At 38.2% G+C, this 17,950-nt stretch overlaps 1 protein-coding gene across 1 annotated transcript in view; it reads left to right on the top strand.

Annotated features, from left to right (window-relative positions):
• The window catches only part of TRPC6 (transient receptor potential cation channel subfamily C member 6), a 98,958-nt gene that overhangs the window by 60,353 nt on the left and 20,655 nt on the right, over window positions 1-17,950 (top strand). Inside the window, exons 2-5 of the mRNA XM_072402898.1 lie at window positions 2,833-3,607; window positions 8,684-8,872; window positions 10,511-10,675; window positions 14,050-14,266. Of these exons, the coding sequence (XP_072258999.1) occupies window positions 2,833-3,607; window positions 8,684-8,872; window positions 10,511-10,675; window positions 14,050-14,266 (1,346 nt within the window). The remainder of the gene's footprint in view (window positions 1-2,832; window positions 3,608-8,683; window positions 8,873-10,510; window positions 10,676-14,049; window positions 14,267-17,950) is intronic.

The raw sequence follows: 17,950 nt of genomic DNA, 5'->3' as shown, positions 1-17,950 counted from the left end.
AATGCAGCTACAAAATGTTATTATGTAAGTACCTTTGCATAGATTACAGGCAAAGCACAATTACATCCAAGAATGTGTTTACTGTATATATTTACTCTACAGATGCTGAGCTGTCTTGCAACAATCCTTTCCTTTGACACACAATAGCAAGCAGGTTGCAGATGTTTCTGCACATTATGAATGATGGCCCAGGTTCCACTGGGAATGATGCCCTCCATCATATTTCACAGTCTAGCAGACAGCTGTGACATCATTTCGATAAATGGGTGAAAATAGTTCCTCAGCTGCTAGCAATTCTATGTATCCATCTGTCGGATTGCGGCGAGATATTTCCTTGCTGCATCATTAGCATTACAAATTGATCCGTTCATTGGATGCAATACAGTCAATCAGTCAGTTCCCAGGCAGGGATAACAGCAGAGCACCAGCAGTCGTTGGCCACCTGCTCTGGTTTCCACCAAGGAAGAAATTTGGGAAATGGATATATGCTGATGTAATTGATTAGAATGATGACGGTTTTGGTAATGAAAAGCACGCACAGGAAATAGATTCAACATCTCATTTTATTTTTGTATGACATAACCTTGTATGTGAATAAATTTCAAGGAAGCCTGGAAGCCAGATACAAAATTGTTCCAAGGACACGAGGGATAGTCTAAGGTCTTGGATTGAGACTCTATTATTGCTGATGATTGTTATTGATCATTTCAGATGAATGAAAGCTACTGCTGAGACCTTTTCTTTTCTTTAGAAAGGGAAGCAGGTAGGACAGCCGGGGGGGCTTAACAATTAATAGCCTCTGTTGGATCAATAATGAAACTATTGTAGCTGGTGTCCCGTTGCAGAGATGATTTGGAATTACCACATCCAGTGAAAAAATCTAGTGTCTGTAGAGTTCTTAACTTGAGGGCATCTTGCATGCCATGCTTCTACCTATTTACATGCCCTCAGCATGTGAGTACCTGCTTTGTGGTGTGGGCATTCTAATATAATAGTGCAGACACATTTATATTTATTGTGTTTGGGTTTATTGAAAGCTTATTGAATATTAACAAGTATAACTTAAACTGGAACCAAAGTCCCACTTAGAAAATTAGCAATTGGCTAGGTATTAATTGCAGAAAGGGACAGGCAAAAGTTTTCTGACATGCCTGATAGCTGCCCAAATGTCAAATTTTGCTGAGCTTCACACATTCCTCGCCAGGGATACCCGGCTTCACTTATGGGTGCCGGGACTGGATGAATTCCTGCGCACCATGCAGGGAGTTATGTCAGGTCTTTCCAATCAAGATGGCTGAAAATTAGAACGTAGAATTGAAGAAGATGGTAGCACTCACAACAGGACAAGGAAGTATTGACTGGGTTTAGTTCTGCTTTAAAGTGGATCTAAACTCTATCAAGTGACTTATGCCGAAAAACTCCCTTTTTAATAATATAATAGATTTTGCTTACCTTCCTAAAGTATTTGTTCAGTAACAGCTCCCAATAGTCATTCAGGTGTTTGGGCTCTATAGTGTGCCAATGTGGATTCACTGCAGCCTGGTCCATTGTAAAAAACACCTGTTAAATCGAAAATCATCAGGGCTAGTTACTTTCTGTACACTCTGCATGTGTTGCACTAATCAGGAAACAAGGTTCCCCAAATCACCCTGTGTTGAGAAAATGAGAGGGGATGGAGAATGTTCTGGAACCCGAACATACTTTCTGTCTTAATGTAACAACACTTCTTCTCCATTACAAAGTACGAAGATGAGTGCTCACACATTTGAACAGAAAATCTGTTGCTAGCACTCCAGAAACAGCTCTGATCCTGTTAAAGATATTGTTAACATATCCAAGATGGCAATGCTCATCAAAAGTCCAATGCCTTTTACCGGTAAAATACTCTCCTAAAATACATTAAATTTACATATGAACAAACGATAAGGTTGTTGTTGAATTGTCTGGCACCAGAGACTCCTTGTGTATCACAAAACATCTCTTTATGTGATATTTGGCTCTCTAACACCCTAACTTTCCAAGCCTAACTCCCTTAACCAATCAAATTATTATTTGTATCATACAGGGTAAAAACGTACTTAAATATTTGGAAGAAAGCAGTGACGTGGTTTATTTGTGGCAGCACATAGCTTTCTATAAAACCACATCAGCTGACACTAAACCACGCTTTATTTATGCATTAACATTTAACAGCAGTGCAGTTACAAGCCAATCAACTTTGAGGGTAGCAACTCACATAAATTAGGAGTAGTTGGTAAAATTTACCTTGGCTTGTTTTTTAACGTTGAAGACGTTTTACAGCTTTCCACTCTACTAAATCTAAACCATTCTACCATTGTAGCAAAATAATCCAGCGTTTATATCCACAACGCACCATGAAATGTGTCACCACTGATATTAAATGTCCAAAACTAGGTAGTATGAAGTGTGTTGAACTACCCCGTACTAGGTACATAATCTCATCCTTGGTGTCAGGAAGTCTGCATAGGTGTTAAAGCTCTGAATTACATGACTGAAGGTATGAATTGTCAAAGCACCAGCGGTAGAGAAGAGATGTTTGGATAAGGGTCTTTGTGCTGCCTATTCTAGGGTACAGCCATGAGAATTACCAACAGTTTACCCATGTCAAATGAAAAGAGCAATTGTAAGAAATTAAATTTCATTATTAACCCACTGGTTTTCCTCAAAAGAAAAACATCACCTGCACTCAGGTCTCATGGTCTCTTTTCTTTGCAAAATTGAAAACCCCTTCCCAAAATGTTCATTTTATCTTCTCTATAATTGTGCTTGTTGAAAAAGAATGACCAAGCTCTTTTTTCGTCTTGCATACAGGCGTGCTGCAGAAAACACATTGTCACATCGGAGGCAGACCATACTTCGGGAAAAGGGCAGAAGGCAAACAAACCGAGGACCAGCTTATATGTTCAGTGACCGTTCCACCAGCCTATCTGCAGAAGAGGAGCGTTTTTTAGATGCTGCTGAATATGGGAATATTCCTGTGGTCCGCAAGATGATAGAGGAATGTCACTCTTTAAATGTCAACTGTGTGGATTACATGGGCCAGAATGCTTTGCAGTTAGCAGTTGCCAACGAGCACTTGGAAATTACAGAGCTTTTGCTAAAGAAGGAAAACTTGTCACGGGTGGGAGATGCTTTGCTTTTAGCTATCAGCAAAGGATATGTAAGGATAGTAGAGGCCATTCTTGGCCATCCATCATTTGCTGAAGGCAAGCGGCTTACGACTAGTCCTAGCCAATCGGAGTTTCAACATGATGACTTCTATGCTTATGATGAAGACGGAACTAGATTCTCTCAAGATATCACGCCTATTATTTTGGCTGCTCACTGTCAGGAATATGAAATAGTTCACACCCTTCTACGAAAGGGAGCCCGAATCGAGAGGCCTCATGATTATTTTTGTAAATGCAGTGAATGTAGTGAAAAACAAAAACATGATGCCTTTAGCCACTCCAGGTCCAGGATTAATGCATATAAGGGACTTGCGAGCCCTGCCTATCTATCGTTATCCAGTGAAGACCCCGTTATGACAGCTTTGGAGCTCAGTAATGAGTTGGCTGTGTTAGCAAACATTGAAAAGGAGTTCAAGGTGGGTGCAGTACTTTAAGGAGTGCTCCTCTTATGGTGTTAGATGACCATCAAGTATCTTGTGGCAGCTATCAGGGTATGGTAGAGAATGAATTCCCTTCCTGCCAGATTGCTCCTCTGAAGATGATGGGTAGTGGCACAGTGATCATGTTCACATATACCACATCCTTCCATCGGTGTATTCTGAGTACCTTGGATGAACTATGTGTTCTAACCTTAAAATAGTGTTAGGGAAAAACCAATACTGTGGTGGGAACATCCCCTCCATCTACTGATTCTCACATTTGCTTCAATTTCCAGATGTTATGACCCTCTTACCTAATAAAAAACTTCTCGATATAGGGAAGCATGCTAGCACCTTATAGGTTGCAATGCCTAGGTCTTTGTAAAGAGAAATTAACATTGGTCTAGATACATAGTCAGTCAGGTTGAAAAAAGTCCATCAAATTCAACCACTAGGGAAACATACATATCCCAGATAAAAATCCTATAGACATATAGGATTTTATATATATTGAAGCAGTGAAGCTGTGGGAAAGAACAGTGTTTGTGAGTATCAGTGGGTAGTACGTTCCTTTAACCTATAATATGTTCTTCTTACAAGAGAACCTATTACTTTTTCCCAAAAATAGGTAATACTAAATAATAGACATTGCTCTTTGCCTGCCTAATGCTTACCCAAGTTTCAGACCAGTAAAAGTCAACTTTTATTAAGTGTGAGCCACTTGAACCTTCAACTTTTTTCACGTAATAATCAATCATAATACACATTCTCTATGTTGAAAGAAGACAGATGGCAATGCATGATAAGATGATTTATAAATCAAACAAACCTCCAGGCAGCTGGAAATGATAAGAGAGGATTTTTTATATTATAATTTATGAATATGCAAGCAGAGTAATGTCTGAATTTGTATTCTGTAATGCATAGCAGTTACAGTACACAGTTATGATTTGATTATTATTAAATAGCCACTCGGGCTGTTAGGGCAATATTATTTTAAATTCTGGTTAATGAACAGTTTAAATACTGCAGGAAGATTACAATATAATATCAAACATTTATAACCTTTAATGAGGTTCGCAATTTGGCTCACATAGCCCAGCTAGAGGTGAAATCTGAGTTTTACTATGTGAGAGTATAAAGGTGGATATGAATATCAATGATCACCATCTGACCAACTGTTCTTGCTTTTTCAGAAAGGTAAAATATTGTTTAATTGGTTTTCTGCATCTGTTCTTCTTTCTGGATGGTAGACATGGTTTTGATGGTTGGGTCATGCCTGAACAGTCAACAAATTAAAAGTGGGAATTTACTTAGGACAAACCTGTGCTTTGTCTATGCAGGACACAACAACCTTGTGCAAGCACTAGGGGTGAAAAAAATCCCATACTTCCCATTGTGGAGGATCACGTGCCTTGATAGCCTTTTTTTTTAATGCTGATATTTGATGGTTGCAATGCTGTCACATAGGGAGGATAAAGTGCTCAGACCTGTGCAAGCTCTTATTAAAAGATCTCAGAGTGTTCATAAGATTTCTGTTCTTCCTTCTTGGTGGCAGAAAAGCAAAGGAAAGGTAATGGTGGGCAGCTTGCTCGTGTTATAGCCTACATTTGCATCTTTATTAGCTGCTTGATGACAACATGATGTTACATGGTCCGTCAGCTTTGCAAAGTTGATGGACCATTGGTAATTCTGCCCACTATTATCCCCCAATACCAATTTTAGCTTACATGATTTATTGTGAACATAATTTATGACTTGATCAGTAATCCCAGGAGGTTTTCTACACATTTGTGGTTCCTTAGAGGGTCAAACCATCCAGAACACCAAAATCTTCCAGAGATGCCAACAAACATTGATTCGGAGGATTTTCAAGTGATCTCAATGGTTCTCATTGACATGTACAGTAGTGCTAACACTAAATCTCTCCTTTCTGTAGCACAGCACGTCATTATTAAGAACTCTTGCCACCTTAATCCCAGGGAGGCAAAAGAAAAAAAAGTAAGCCTTGTAGCTTTTGGTGGTTCCTGGTGGACCTATCCTCTAAGAGTTTCTTTTAAATACTGTGACTACAGTATTAAGTATGTACTAAACATCACTGGTCTGTTTATCAGGTTCTGCCCATCCTGTGAGCCATAAATACATTTTTTTCAGTTAAAGTCTTTGGATTGAAATACAACATAAGCATAAAATGGTTTCTTGCAATATATAAAAGCAGACGTTTATTCTGTAATATTTTGCCCTATGTAGTTCTTGTCTGCCTCCTTGTTGTTATTATATACAACATGTTTTAGACCCAACAAGGTTATCAGTGGAACTTTGTTCTTCTCTGTAAAATGTAAGCAAATCATGGCTGGTGGAAGGGGTTACCAGAATGCTATTCAGTATTCAGCCCTGGTGCAAGCCATTTTCTGATTCTTGATAGGAAGAATGCAAAATACTGTCATGGGTTGATATCAGTTTGGAAGACTGAAGGTTCCTAAGCAGACTGTATTGCATGCAAACATCCCTTGGTGATGTTCACGTATAATGCCAATATAAGGCTAATTAAAAGCTTGGCCAGGGACAGTACGGTTGGGGAGGAAGGTGCTAGATGATGCTAGACATAAAGCAGGCTCTATCTGATTTTCTGTACCTTCTATTGCACACAGCAGGAAGTTCACAATGTACAGTAAAATCAGTGTAGGTTATTTTAGTACAATAGAGGAGCTGTATTTCTTGGTCATTGAGACATTCTTTACTTGGCTATAAGATAATAAAGGAATATTAGCACACTCATAAGTCATTTCAGGGCTCCTCTTGTGTTCTGACCCAGCCTCTGCAAGCTCTACAGCTAATTAGATAAATGCAAGGCAAGGCTCTCGTAGTCCTATGTATTTTATTGAGATCCAGCAACTGGACCACAAGATTACAAATATTTTGCTGGTATGCCTGTTCACATATATATGTTTCAAGGTTGCATTTAACATCTTGACTGAAATTCAACCTTAAAAATACGTTTATTATTTTGAATAAATGCAGTCTGGTTGAGGTATGTTTTAAATCAGCTGTTATAAAATAATTCTCTTCTGAGCTTGTTTTGAATGTTAAGCATAATAACTATAAGGTAGACTTCATATCTTTGTATTGTTGTAACACACTCTACCGCACGGTATGCATGCATTGTGCTTCAGTGAAATGTTTTTCTGTGTGGTGTGTTAACATAAAATAGCCAGGTATGGATTAGAAGACCATTCACAATAAATGTGCTGCTGTAATATAACCCATAGCAGTGTTGTTCAATTCAATTACCAGTGGTATAAAAGGTTCTTTTGGCTGATGGGGAAGAATTAGACTCTCTTTAGTTCCCAGGTCCGCTCTAGCAATGGCTAGAAATTTTTCCTTACAGTAGGCAAAATAACATTTTTGATAGGTCGCATTCATATTAATTTTCTGGTCCAATCAATGATTTATTCTGCCAGTGTTGGATGCAGTTTTGTATTAGTAATGTGCACAGCTCATTTAGAAGATTGGCTTTATGCTGAGCTAAAGTTCTGTTTAACGAAGTACAGAAAAAAGCTAGAGTTTTGTATGGCAAATCAAGATTGTATTGTAAATAAATAATGACATTAAATAATTTTCATATGTAATAAACATAAAGTGCTTGATTTATTATGTTTGTTTGGATGTGAATGAATCAAACAAAAAACAAACATACATATGTTTTAACAATATAATGAGACAACCTATAACTTCAAACACTTTTATCAACAATCTACAAATTTTTCCATTTAATTGTTGACGTTTCCATTATTTTCCTTCTCATATATGACTAAGCTTTCTAAGTAGCATTGCATGCTGTATTAGTATTACTATGTATCTTTGAACCAGCTCTAAATTGTTCCATTGTATTTTTGCTATACAGTCTGATAAATGTTCTTGGTACGTCCCCTGAGTAAGCCTACCTGCGAAACACGTGGGGATATGAGACGTTTTGCGCTATTACTTCATCAGGGTTTACTATGTCTAGTCAATTGGTCAAACATCCCATGACTTTATAATGGCAATGGCTAAGCAAGCACTGTATGTTTATTACATATGAAAGTTGTTATTTCATATGATTATTTTTTTACAATACAATCTTGATTTGCCGCACAAAACCCTAGCTTTTTTCTGTCCTTCCTTCAATAATTTATATGTTATAGAGGGGAGCGGCTCCATTACAGCTAAAGTCCTGCACAGGCCATGATTTAGGTCCTTGGCACACTGAAAATTAAAAACATTTCTGCCATTTTTTAGTGATTTCCTTTTAGCCATTACTAAGATAATCTTACTGTCTTTTTACATGATTGGTAACTTGCTAATTTTTCTAGTGATTTGTAGCTCTGGTATCCAGTGAGTGTTAGCAGCATTTTGTGTATCGCCAGCTACAATCGATCCTAATTCATCTCAATGGGTTAGCTACAAGTCATTGCTGGAGGAAGAATAAATCACTGGCTACATATTGAATTCAACTCTATGGGCATAAATACAAATCAGCGGTGAAAAGAAAGATTTAATCATTTCTACATCTTAGTGTTAATCCCTGGCATTAGCAATTTGTAGCAGCGATGAATTCCTGCTACTAAATCATGTCCGCTTGTCCAAGAGAGGTGGAAAAATTTAAAATGTCCTTGGCTTAATGCATGCCTGGAGGAAAAAAATAGCTTGATGGTCTATGTTGTTCTTGGGTATTTTTCGAAATATCAGAAGATTATCATATTGGTTTGGAGATCATGTTCCTTGCTGGAGATATTCTAACATCTTAACTGTAATGCCAACACTTGCAAATCATTTCAATGCTTTATTCTGGAGCATCCAAATACTGATCCATAATATACATTTAATTGTTCTGTTACTATGCTGTGTTATAGAATCCATTATTTGACAATCAGTATTTGAGACATCCATGTCACTATGTTCTGCAAACTATGTCCTCCATGAAGGGTCATGACACACAGGATGGGAGGAAGTCTTGATGCAGGTCTCTTGTATATTTTTTAGTCATCTTACTATTTTGTATCATCTCTTCAATATGTTTTACATGTTTTTTAGAATGACTACAAAAAATTGTCTATGCAATGCAAGGACTTTGTTGTTGGGCTTCTTGATTTGTGCAGAAACACAGTGGAGGTGGAAGCCATTTTAAATGGTGATGTAGACTCGACCCACAGCAGCACAGACGCTAATGGCCGGCCCAGCCTCTGCCGCTTAAAGCTCGCTATTAAATATGAGGTTAAAAAGGTAGGTGTAATTTGGAACTGTAAGCTGTGTGTTTAAGTACTGATAGATAATACACTTTTACTTGCTGGGTATTTAAAAAATTTCAGAGTCTCAATTTGCAAGATACGCTGAATACTGGTATTCTGATATCATGAATGAGATATTTCAATAATATAAGCAGACTAATGTAATGACATGAATATATCTTGATACTCCTTTCTGAGTGCATCGGAAGCCATCACAAAGGACAACTAGGTCTAGGAGGTAGTTTTCCGGCCATGCATTTGTGGGACCAATAGGAAGACACAGGGGAAGTAGGGAGATCGGCAGAGTACTGACTTCCTAACTTATGTTGGTATTTTCTTAACGGATTGCTGTTGGTTTGAGGTTTTTCAGGAAGATATCTGATGTATGTATAGACATAGGGTGATAACAATCCACAAATATTATCACTTTACCCTGTTTATAGCAATGTCAACTTTTAATTAGGCAAAGAATATACTAGACCAACCATTAAATCTGCAGACCTTTAAAATCATTGTTGCACTACATTGTTGCTACAGGTTTACTTAGTAAACCATATTTTTAAATGTTCACCAATTCATTTTTCACATTGGATTTAGTTCAACTTTTGATTGATTGATGATTGACTTGATGATTCATACAATTTCCATTTAAATCCAATGTGAAAAAAATGTGAATTTTGGTGTATTGTCTCTTGTGCTGCGCTGCAAGGGATATTGGGGTGCCAGGCTACTGCTACAATCAATAAACACTTTTTTCTGGACATGAGTATGATTATTATTCTGGTGTTTATTTTTTTGTTTGTTGAACCTGGTGGCGATAGGCAAGAAGGATGTGTCCTTTTCATTTCTTTTTTATTATTCAGTGCACAATAAAGCTGCGTACACACGTCAGATTTTTCTCGCCCAGTAATCGGCATCGGCCAGATATTGGGCGAGAATCTGGTGTGTGTACAGTCGGCGTCGTTCATCGTCCGTGGATCCGTCCTGGCGGATGAGCGACGAGCGATCCTAATGCTAATAAAGGATAATGCTTATCCTAAATAAAGGGAAGGGGGAGAGCGTGCAGCAGGGTGCCGCTCCGTAGTTCTCCCCCTCCCTTCTCCATAGAGCAGAACGGTGCTGTATGTACAGCACCGTTCATGCATCGTGCAGTCCTTTGTCGTTGGAAAGGATTGTGAAAGATCCTTTCCAACGACAAAAATTGCACGTGTGTATGCAGCTTAAGTGTTCTTAAAATTGGAATCAAAGCAATATTTCTCCATGCAAAACACAAGCCCAGTGCAAGTGTTGTAAAACAATAAATTGTTCTGCAATAAATGCATGGAATTTTATGGGGGTTACTATGTATATACATGGGTATACATGTGAACGTTGTACGTTGTATGTGTATAAAGCCCCCAAATGTAATACACATACATGATATATTTTGATGTGTGATTGTGGTTTCCTTGTGCTCTGATTTACCATTGCAGAAGTATAGTGAGTGCAGAGCGTTGGCACCAATATCAATTGCCTAAGGCCCATTGCAGCATATGTAAAATCTTTTTAAATTAATACTGAGAGTGTAATGTCTTTGTTATAAAGAAGAACATGAGCACTGCAGAATATTTATTAACTTGTTTCTTCTTTTAAGTTTGTAGCTCATCCAAACTGTCAGCAGCAACTTCTATCAATCTGGTATGAAAATATATCAGGCCTGAGACAGCAGACCACAGCTGTTAAATTTCTGGTTGTTCTGGCTGTGGCAGTGGGGCTCCCATTTCTTGCCATGGTTTACTGGTTCGCCCCATGCAGCAAGGTAAGGCAGTTACAGAGTACAGAGTAATATTGTAATAAAGAATAATGGCCTAATGTAAGCTTAAAGCTTAAAGTATACATTTTCATGTTAAATATTCCCTTCTAAGTGTTCTTCCTATGGCACTTGTATGGCATGAATCCAAGAAGCTAACTAGTAGTTGATAGCAAAAACTAGATAACCAGACAGGGTATGGTGGGTAAACTAGAAGATGTGAATTAGCCTCCAATGAACCAATGCAAAGATCAGCTGAGCTTTTCTGTAGTTCAGAACATGTCAAAAAGTAAAAGAATTTGTACATAATTGCCCAAGGCTTGTTCCTTCAGTTTTCCTTCTGTTTAAGAGCTACAACCACCTGAATAACTCTCTCATTCAATATTTACGAGTATTATAGAATGGCTGGCATCTCTCTGCCATCCCCATGTCATTTGAACTCAGTAGTGACAGTAAAGGTCAGAGGAAGAAATCATGATCCATGGTTGGGGACATCTGGCATACCTAGAAGCATGAAATGTCAGGAAACATTAGGCTACCATGGCTTTTGACAATTAAAGTTGTCTCAACTTCAGTCTTGCACAGTTGTATAGGCGTCCTTCTCTTACTGAAAAAGCTCACATTGAGAGTTTCTAACCGCCTGTATTGGATGCTGCAGTGAGCAGCTCATCATTTTGAGACTGGAGGATATTGAGTATTGTCTAGACCTTCCTCTCCAGCCCTACTGGTCCTAGTATACTTTTGGGTTTATTGGTTTTCAGTTCTTTCAATTATGAGGCTCTGCATTATATTTAAGCATTACTCACGGTTGAATGCCCAGTCCTCCAGGCTAATATCCACCCATCAAGGCATGTGTATATTTTTATATCTCCTACAAAGGGCCAGCCTATTTTTCTAATGTTCATGTCTCAACCTAATTACTAACAGGTGAAGACATGAAAAGCCAAATGGTAGAGATGGTCAATGAGATTAGGAAAATTAGACTTTTATGCAATTCACATGAATATTTTGTACAAATTGCACTAACTTTAAACTGAACCAATCAAATTGTATTCAAATTGTTTTGATAAAAGTTTAATTTTCAGCATCTCATGAATATCAAATGAATCTCTTGAATATCAAATGCTTCAAACTGCTCAAAAATTAGCAAAATTATCATACTTATTATAATCAGCTTCACCCTAAAATGTAATGCTAGGGACTGGTGTATTGCCCTGTCCTGTATTATACAAAGAAAATGATGAGCACCTTCTTGCTGCTGAATTTACCCAGTATGTCCACCAAATGGCTGCCAAGTAAGTTTTTTGTTCAATATTGGGACTTGTAGAGCAGAGATAATACCCGGATCTGCTTTCTTTACAATTAGCCTCACCCTTTAGAGGTGAACCCATTCAGTAAATGTTGGAGCAAATCCCAATCGGCTGGTGGTACCGGGTGAATTTGAAACTCACTTCTATTCTATTTGTAGTGATGTAATGCCACCATTTTTAGGAGCTAGAAAGGCCATTGAAAAAACTTGGTTTATGATGAAAGAAAAGCGTTTGTTTGGCTGATTTCATAAGTGTGCTATACTCATTACAATATTGGTTTGTAAACAAGGCACACTTGTTGGTAAAAATGCATTTCCTTTGCAGAATTATGTATGTTGTCATTGCTGAACTTTCCTTGTTTACATTGTAAATGTCCATCATTTTATCAACGCTCTTTAAATGCTAACGTTCTAACTTTACTTCTGGGTTTGTGATTTGAAAAACTGAAGCCAAATACAGCCAGGCAATATGTATTTTCAGTTTCTGGTCAGGTTTTTTCATGGCGCATCGCCTTTAAATAAAATCCCATCTACATGAATATTATAATTGTAAAGAAATTTAATATGCAGCCTTAATAGGAGCCAGGTGGCAATGTGATTACTGCAGGTGAAATTACGTATCTTTTTATTTTTCAATTTGCATGTAAATCTCTGAAGTTTCAATAGCTCTCGGGTCTAACTACCCCAGTCGATGAGCGGATTTGGATGGTTGCCATGGTGATTAGTTTGCTATGGGCAAGCCAGCCTACAGCTGACTTCTATCAGGCCCTTATCATATCAGGTTTTAGTAGCAGCAAGCAAACCATTTTCTGTGTAATTATTGGATTTCAGATATGTGGATATCAGCTGCACCTAATTATTTTTACAACTTTATTTTAGAAATTAAACATTTCTTACCAATGATACGAAAGATAACAAAGAATAAACCTATTAGAGGCTGGTATCCCTGTATTAGGAGGGCTATAGAGCTTTTCTTGATCCTTAACTTGCTAAAGGTCTTTGTGTTGTTCCAAACACACGATTTAGGCCTCTTTCAGACTTGGGGCTGGATTTATCAAAACTAGATTGACTACCATGGGTGAACCTGGGTGATTCAGCATTTGATTCAACATTGTGTTTGCCCTCCTATCCTGGAAAAGTTCAATGCTTAATTTTTCATTGGTTACCATTAAAGCAGAAGTAATCCTAATTTAAAAAGAAAAAAATGCAAGGTGGCCATTTATTTAGGTAATTTATTGCAGAAAGGACAGGTAATGTCAGTTCTGCAATAAAATAAACTTACTTGCCTAATTGCAGTTTTTAATCACATTCACCTGTCCTTGCTTCGTCTTTCCTTGGTCTTCTTCTGAGTTCAGGATCTTCAGCCATTATAATTGCCCAGGGCAGAATGATGTAATTCCTAAACATGTATATAGGGGTTAAATAATTCCCAGGGTCCAGGGGCTACGTTACCTGGCATCATTGAAGAAAAGATTGTGAATAGACAAATAAGTTTATTTTATTGCAATAATGAACTAGCCTGTTCACAATTGTCTCTTTCTTATATTTAGTTCTGCTTTAAAAAGCAGTTTGATTTTTCTTGATCCACACTCCCATAGGCTTTTACTTTTACATGAAATGTATACCCCAAAGCCTCTCCTTTATGGCACTGTCTTGGTTGCAGGCTCTTTGACATCAGCATGTACAATGCAGTACCAGCAGTTCTGAACTGCAAACAAGGACACTGAGTGCCTGTCCATAACCTGGATCATTAAAGGTAAAAGCAGAAAAGGCCACATGCAATTGATAAATGTAAATAAATACAGCATGTTACCCTAAAAGTAAAAATTAACAAAGAGGAGCCCCATTGTAAAAGTATTTTAGACAAAAATACTTAGACACAAAGTATTTACTTATTTAAACACAAAAAACTGTTCCAAATTTTTTCATTTTTTTTTAACAAAAAGTAGGGAGAGAATATGAACAGGATCAGAAGAGCTGATCTAGAAAAAATGACGGCCGACCAGATTCTATTCACTCATTTGTAGTTATTAGCGGTACATTTCATGTTTATTTATTCACTGTCTTTTTACAGCTTGGAAAAATATTGCGTGGACCGTTCATGAAGTTTGTAGCCCATGCGGCCTCATTTACCATTTTCCTTGGTCTGTTAGTGATGAATGCCGCCGACAGATTCGAAGGCACCAAAATCCTTCCAAATGAGAGCATCACAGATAATGCAAAGCAGCTATTTAGAATGAAAACATCGTGCTTCTCCTGGATGGAGCTTCTCATTATTTCCTGGGTAATAGGTAAAGATTTTGCATTTCCAATGCCCCCTGCCCCCGTTATTATATACATGTATGCACAATGTTTAAAGGGCTGGTTAGTATGCAAACTTTCTTAAATTCTAGTACTGAACGTGCAAAGAATTACAGATAAACCTTCGGATAACTGATAACGTCAAATTTCTTCACACTTGCCTACCCATCTTCTTCTGTCTTTTGAGACCCTCACTACTTCCCACCATTATATATCTCCCCTCCTATTGTGTGTTACTTCCCCCCGCCTCCTAGATTGTAAGCTCTTTGGAGCAGGGTCCTCTCCTCCTCCTGTGTCACTGTCTGTATTCGTCTGTCATTTGCAACCCCTATTTAATATACAGCGCTGTGTAATATTTTGGTGCTATATAAATCCTGTTTAATAATAATAATAATAAAAATACAAAAAATAATATTAACAATACTGCATTGTATAATAATGTCAGAATGTCATATTTTTGACATAATTAATCCAGTGTTAGCTGTTACTTTAAAAAATCATCTCCAAGCAACTTCAGTTTAAAAAAATTGATAGGACGGGATCATACTATTGTGTTGCAGTAATCTGTGTGGTACAGCACTATAAATGCATTAGGATGTTGTATATTTAAAATTATATCTCAACACACAGGGCAATGAACCAAAGCAGTCAATACTTTTCCATGCAAGTTCCTAAAAAAGGTGAAGTTGTGGCATTTTTGGATTGTATAGATATTCATTTTCTAAGTTAACACAACACACATTAGAGCACAAAATAAAGAGTATATATCAATGCACCACAAAAATGCAAGCCCAACCCTAATATTTATGTAGAGAAAAGTTAAGACCCCTACACAAAGGAGCTGGACAGGTATTTTGAACTGGACTAGAAGAAATCACCTTCATATGGAATTATTGGTACGATAGATGTTGTGTAATTCTAATACACTAATACACTTGTAATAGCACGCTCCTCTATTATTGCATTGTATTTCACGCAAATTAAAGACTATTCATATAAGGGTTTCATCCTTATAGCCAGCTGTTTAGCAGTACATTTCCTTCCCTGCAGATGCAGCAGGCTACGTACACACATTTTAGTCATTGGCAAAGATCTTTCATGATGGTTTCCAGTGACAGATGAATGACTGAGCGCTGTACACACATCACCCGTTCTATTCTATGGAGAGGGGAGGACGAGTGGCACCTCACTGTACTCTCCTCCATAAACATGCATAGCAGTTGTTGTTGAATGTCATTCATTGATCCTCTGTGGCCGTTTGATGAACGACACCGGGTAACTGCTGTATGCGTGAGTAAGCAGAATTAGACAATGTCACTTGAGCCAGCATCCCCAGTGCAAGTCTTGTTGTTTTAGTGACAACTACAACGCTTTCGGTAGGAAACTGTGTGGTTGGCCCCTCCTGGGTTCACAGTAATTTGCTGCTGTGCACCCAGGAGCGGCCAACAACTGCATCGGCTGCTGGGTGAATGTTCCCACAGCCACTGCAGAGCCAAAATCAGCTTGTTGCTTTTGGGAACCATGCAACAATCTGCCACAGGTGCAGGCAGCTACGAGCAAAAAAGTAATTCCCTACTGCTCCCATTCATATGAAATGTCAATGTCTTGGGAGAAAGTCCCACATACTGCAGTATCAGTATTTAGTGCATTCTTTTAGTCATATTCAACCCTTATGGCTTAAATGAGTGAAATTAAAGTGCAACATATGTTAAAACATAGCACATTACAACAACAACACACATTGGGGTGTACATTACAATATGCAGGAACCCTTGAAATTGATGACATGCAGAAAGGTTTTTCTGGCAGGAATCTGCTAGGTAATCTACGGGTGAGGCATAGAGGTATATAGGCTAGCTCTCTTGGTATAGAGCACAACAAAAAGGAAGTCTGCTTGCAGTTGGGTTTTAAGAAGGATTTTCTCACAAGGCAGGATAACTGGGGGAATATTAAGGATTGGAAATATGTGTGAGCAGTTGGATTTATACATAGTATGCACCACCCATTTATACTCACTAAAACCACAGTATTGAACTCCCAATATAGGTCAATTAATCTGTTTGAAAGGCATTTACCCAAAAATATTTTATGGAGTAGCCTGACACCATAACCCATTATTACAGAAGTGAGTGCCACTAATATATGCCCCATAACTAAGCGGTGTAATTGTAATGGGCACCATAGCAAGACATATTCCCATAGTTAGCCTTTTTTATTAGCTAGTATGTTGCAAGGTATTGAGCAGCGAAATTATCTAATGTAAAATCTGTAACTGTAATATTTCTAGGGACCAGGGAGCCCAATAGACTACTATATTCGTTCTGACCGTAGCTTTCAGTTTCTACCTGGTTATTATCAAGAAGATAAGATTTCATGGAAAAAGCATAATGACCAACAAGCAGTCTGATATTTATTTTTTTAACGTTGCTTCTGATTGGTTTCTCTGTAATTCTATAGCTTTTTAAATGGAATTGAATTTCAAATAACAATGTGCTTTCTGCCTCCTATTCTGTATAATAAGAATATGGATGGAATCATGGACTCGAAACTATAACTGGTTATTACAGTCTGTGTCATGAATACTAATCGGCTATTAGAACAGAAAAATTACATCAATACATTTTGCAGGGAAATTATACACATCAATGCCTACAGATGATTTAACCAGCTAAAGGGCATACAAAACAGCTGTGAATATACAACAAGCTATCAGTGTGCAGATTGATACAATGGCAGTCTTCAGACAAACAGTCAGAATAAAGAGCAGAGAGAATAGAGTCAGCAGTCTGCTAAATTAGAAATAGACAAGCCAATCCTAAACATATTGAAACTGGTAAACAAAACAATGACTGCCAATAGATGATGTAACTGGCTAATTATCAGGAAATTGTAATTAGGGATTAGTGAAAATTTCCTCAAGGTTCTGATGGGTTCACAAAATTTCTGCAAAATTTAGCGAAACCACTGGAAATCATTATAGGAGGATTATCATGGCTGCAATCATAAATACAGCCCTGGGAATCCTCCTGTCAGTGAGCGATCCCCGGGAGCTACAGGTCAGAATGATGGCAAGCCCTCGTTCTTACCTGTAGTGTCTGGGGATCTTCACTGAGAGGAGGATTCTCACGGCTTTATTCAGAGTCCCGAGTCATGCGCCTTATGAGTCATGAGTCCCGAGTCATGCGTTTATGAATGAACCCGGCCGTGGGAAAAATCAGAGCATTTTTCCCACGCTGCATTCATGTATGAGCAGCCAGTGAGACTCACACTGTGTTCCTGGATAGAGAAACTCTATCCAGAAACACATAGTACAGGACTGCAACAGCAATCAGAGACTAAATCAGCAATCAGCTGATAGCTCCGCTCCCCTGATTGGTCTTGCAGGTCCCAAAAATTTGGTCTCGCCGGCTGAATTTACAAAGGCCGTTCTCGCCTGCATGTTTGGTAAGCGAGAACGGCCCAATTCGCCGTGAAACCGAATTTCAAAAATGTGCTCGCTTATCCATAATTGTAATTACAGATAGATGAATACAAATGCAGCCCAGGCTGCCACTGGAGTAATCTATGTCTTGAACAAAAGTAGCTAAAGTCAGACAGACCCGTATGGCTTGAGCAAAACGATGAACTGAATGTCCAGCAGTCTGCCTAAGCTTTTCTGATTAGGGCAGGTGTGC

This window comes from Pyxicephalus adspersus, chromosome 1, assembly GCF_032062135.1.
Source record: "Pyxicephalus adspersus chromosome 1, UCB_Pads_2.0, whole genome shotgun sequence".
NCBI lineage: Eukaryota > Metazoa > Chordata > Amphibia > Anura > Pyxicephalidae > Pyxicephalus > Pyxicephalus adspersus.
Note: the sequence above shows the minus strand (reverse complement) of the source record. Positions and strands in the feature narration are given on the sequence as shown.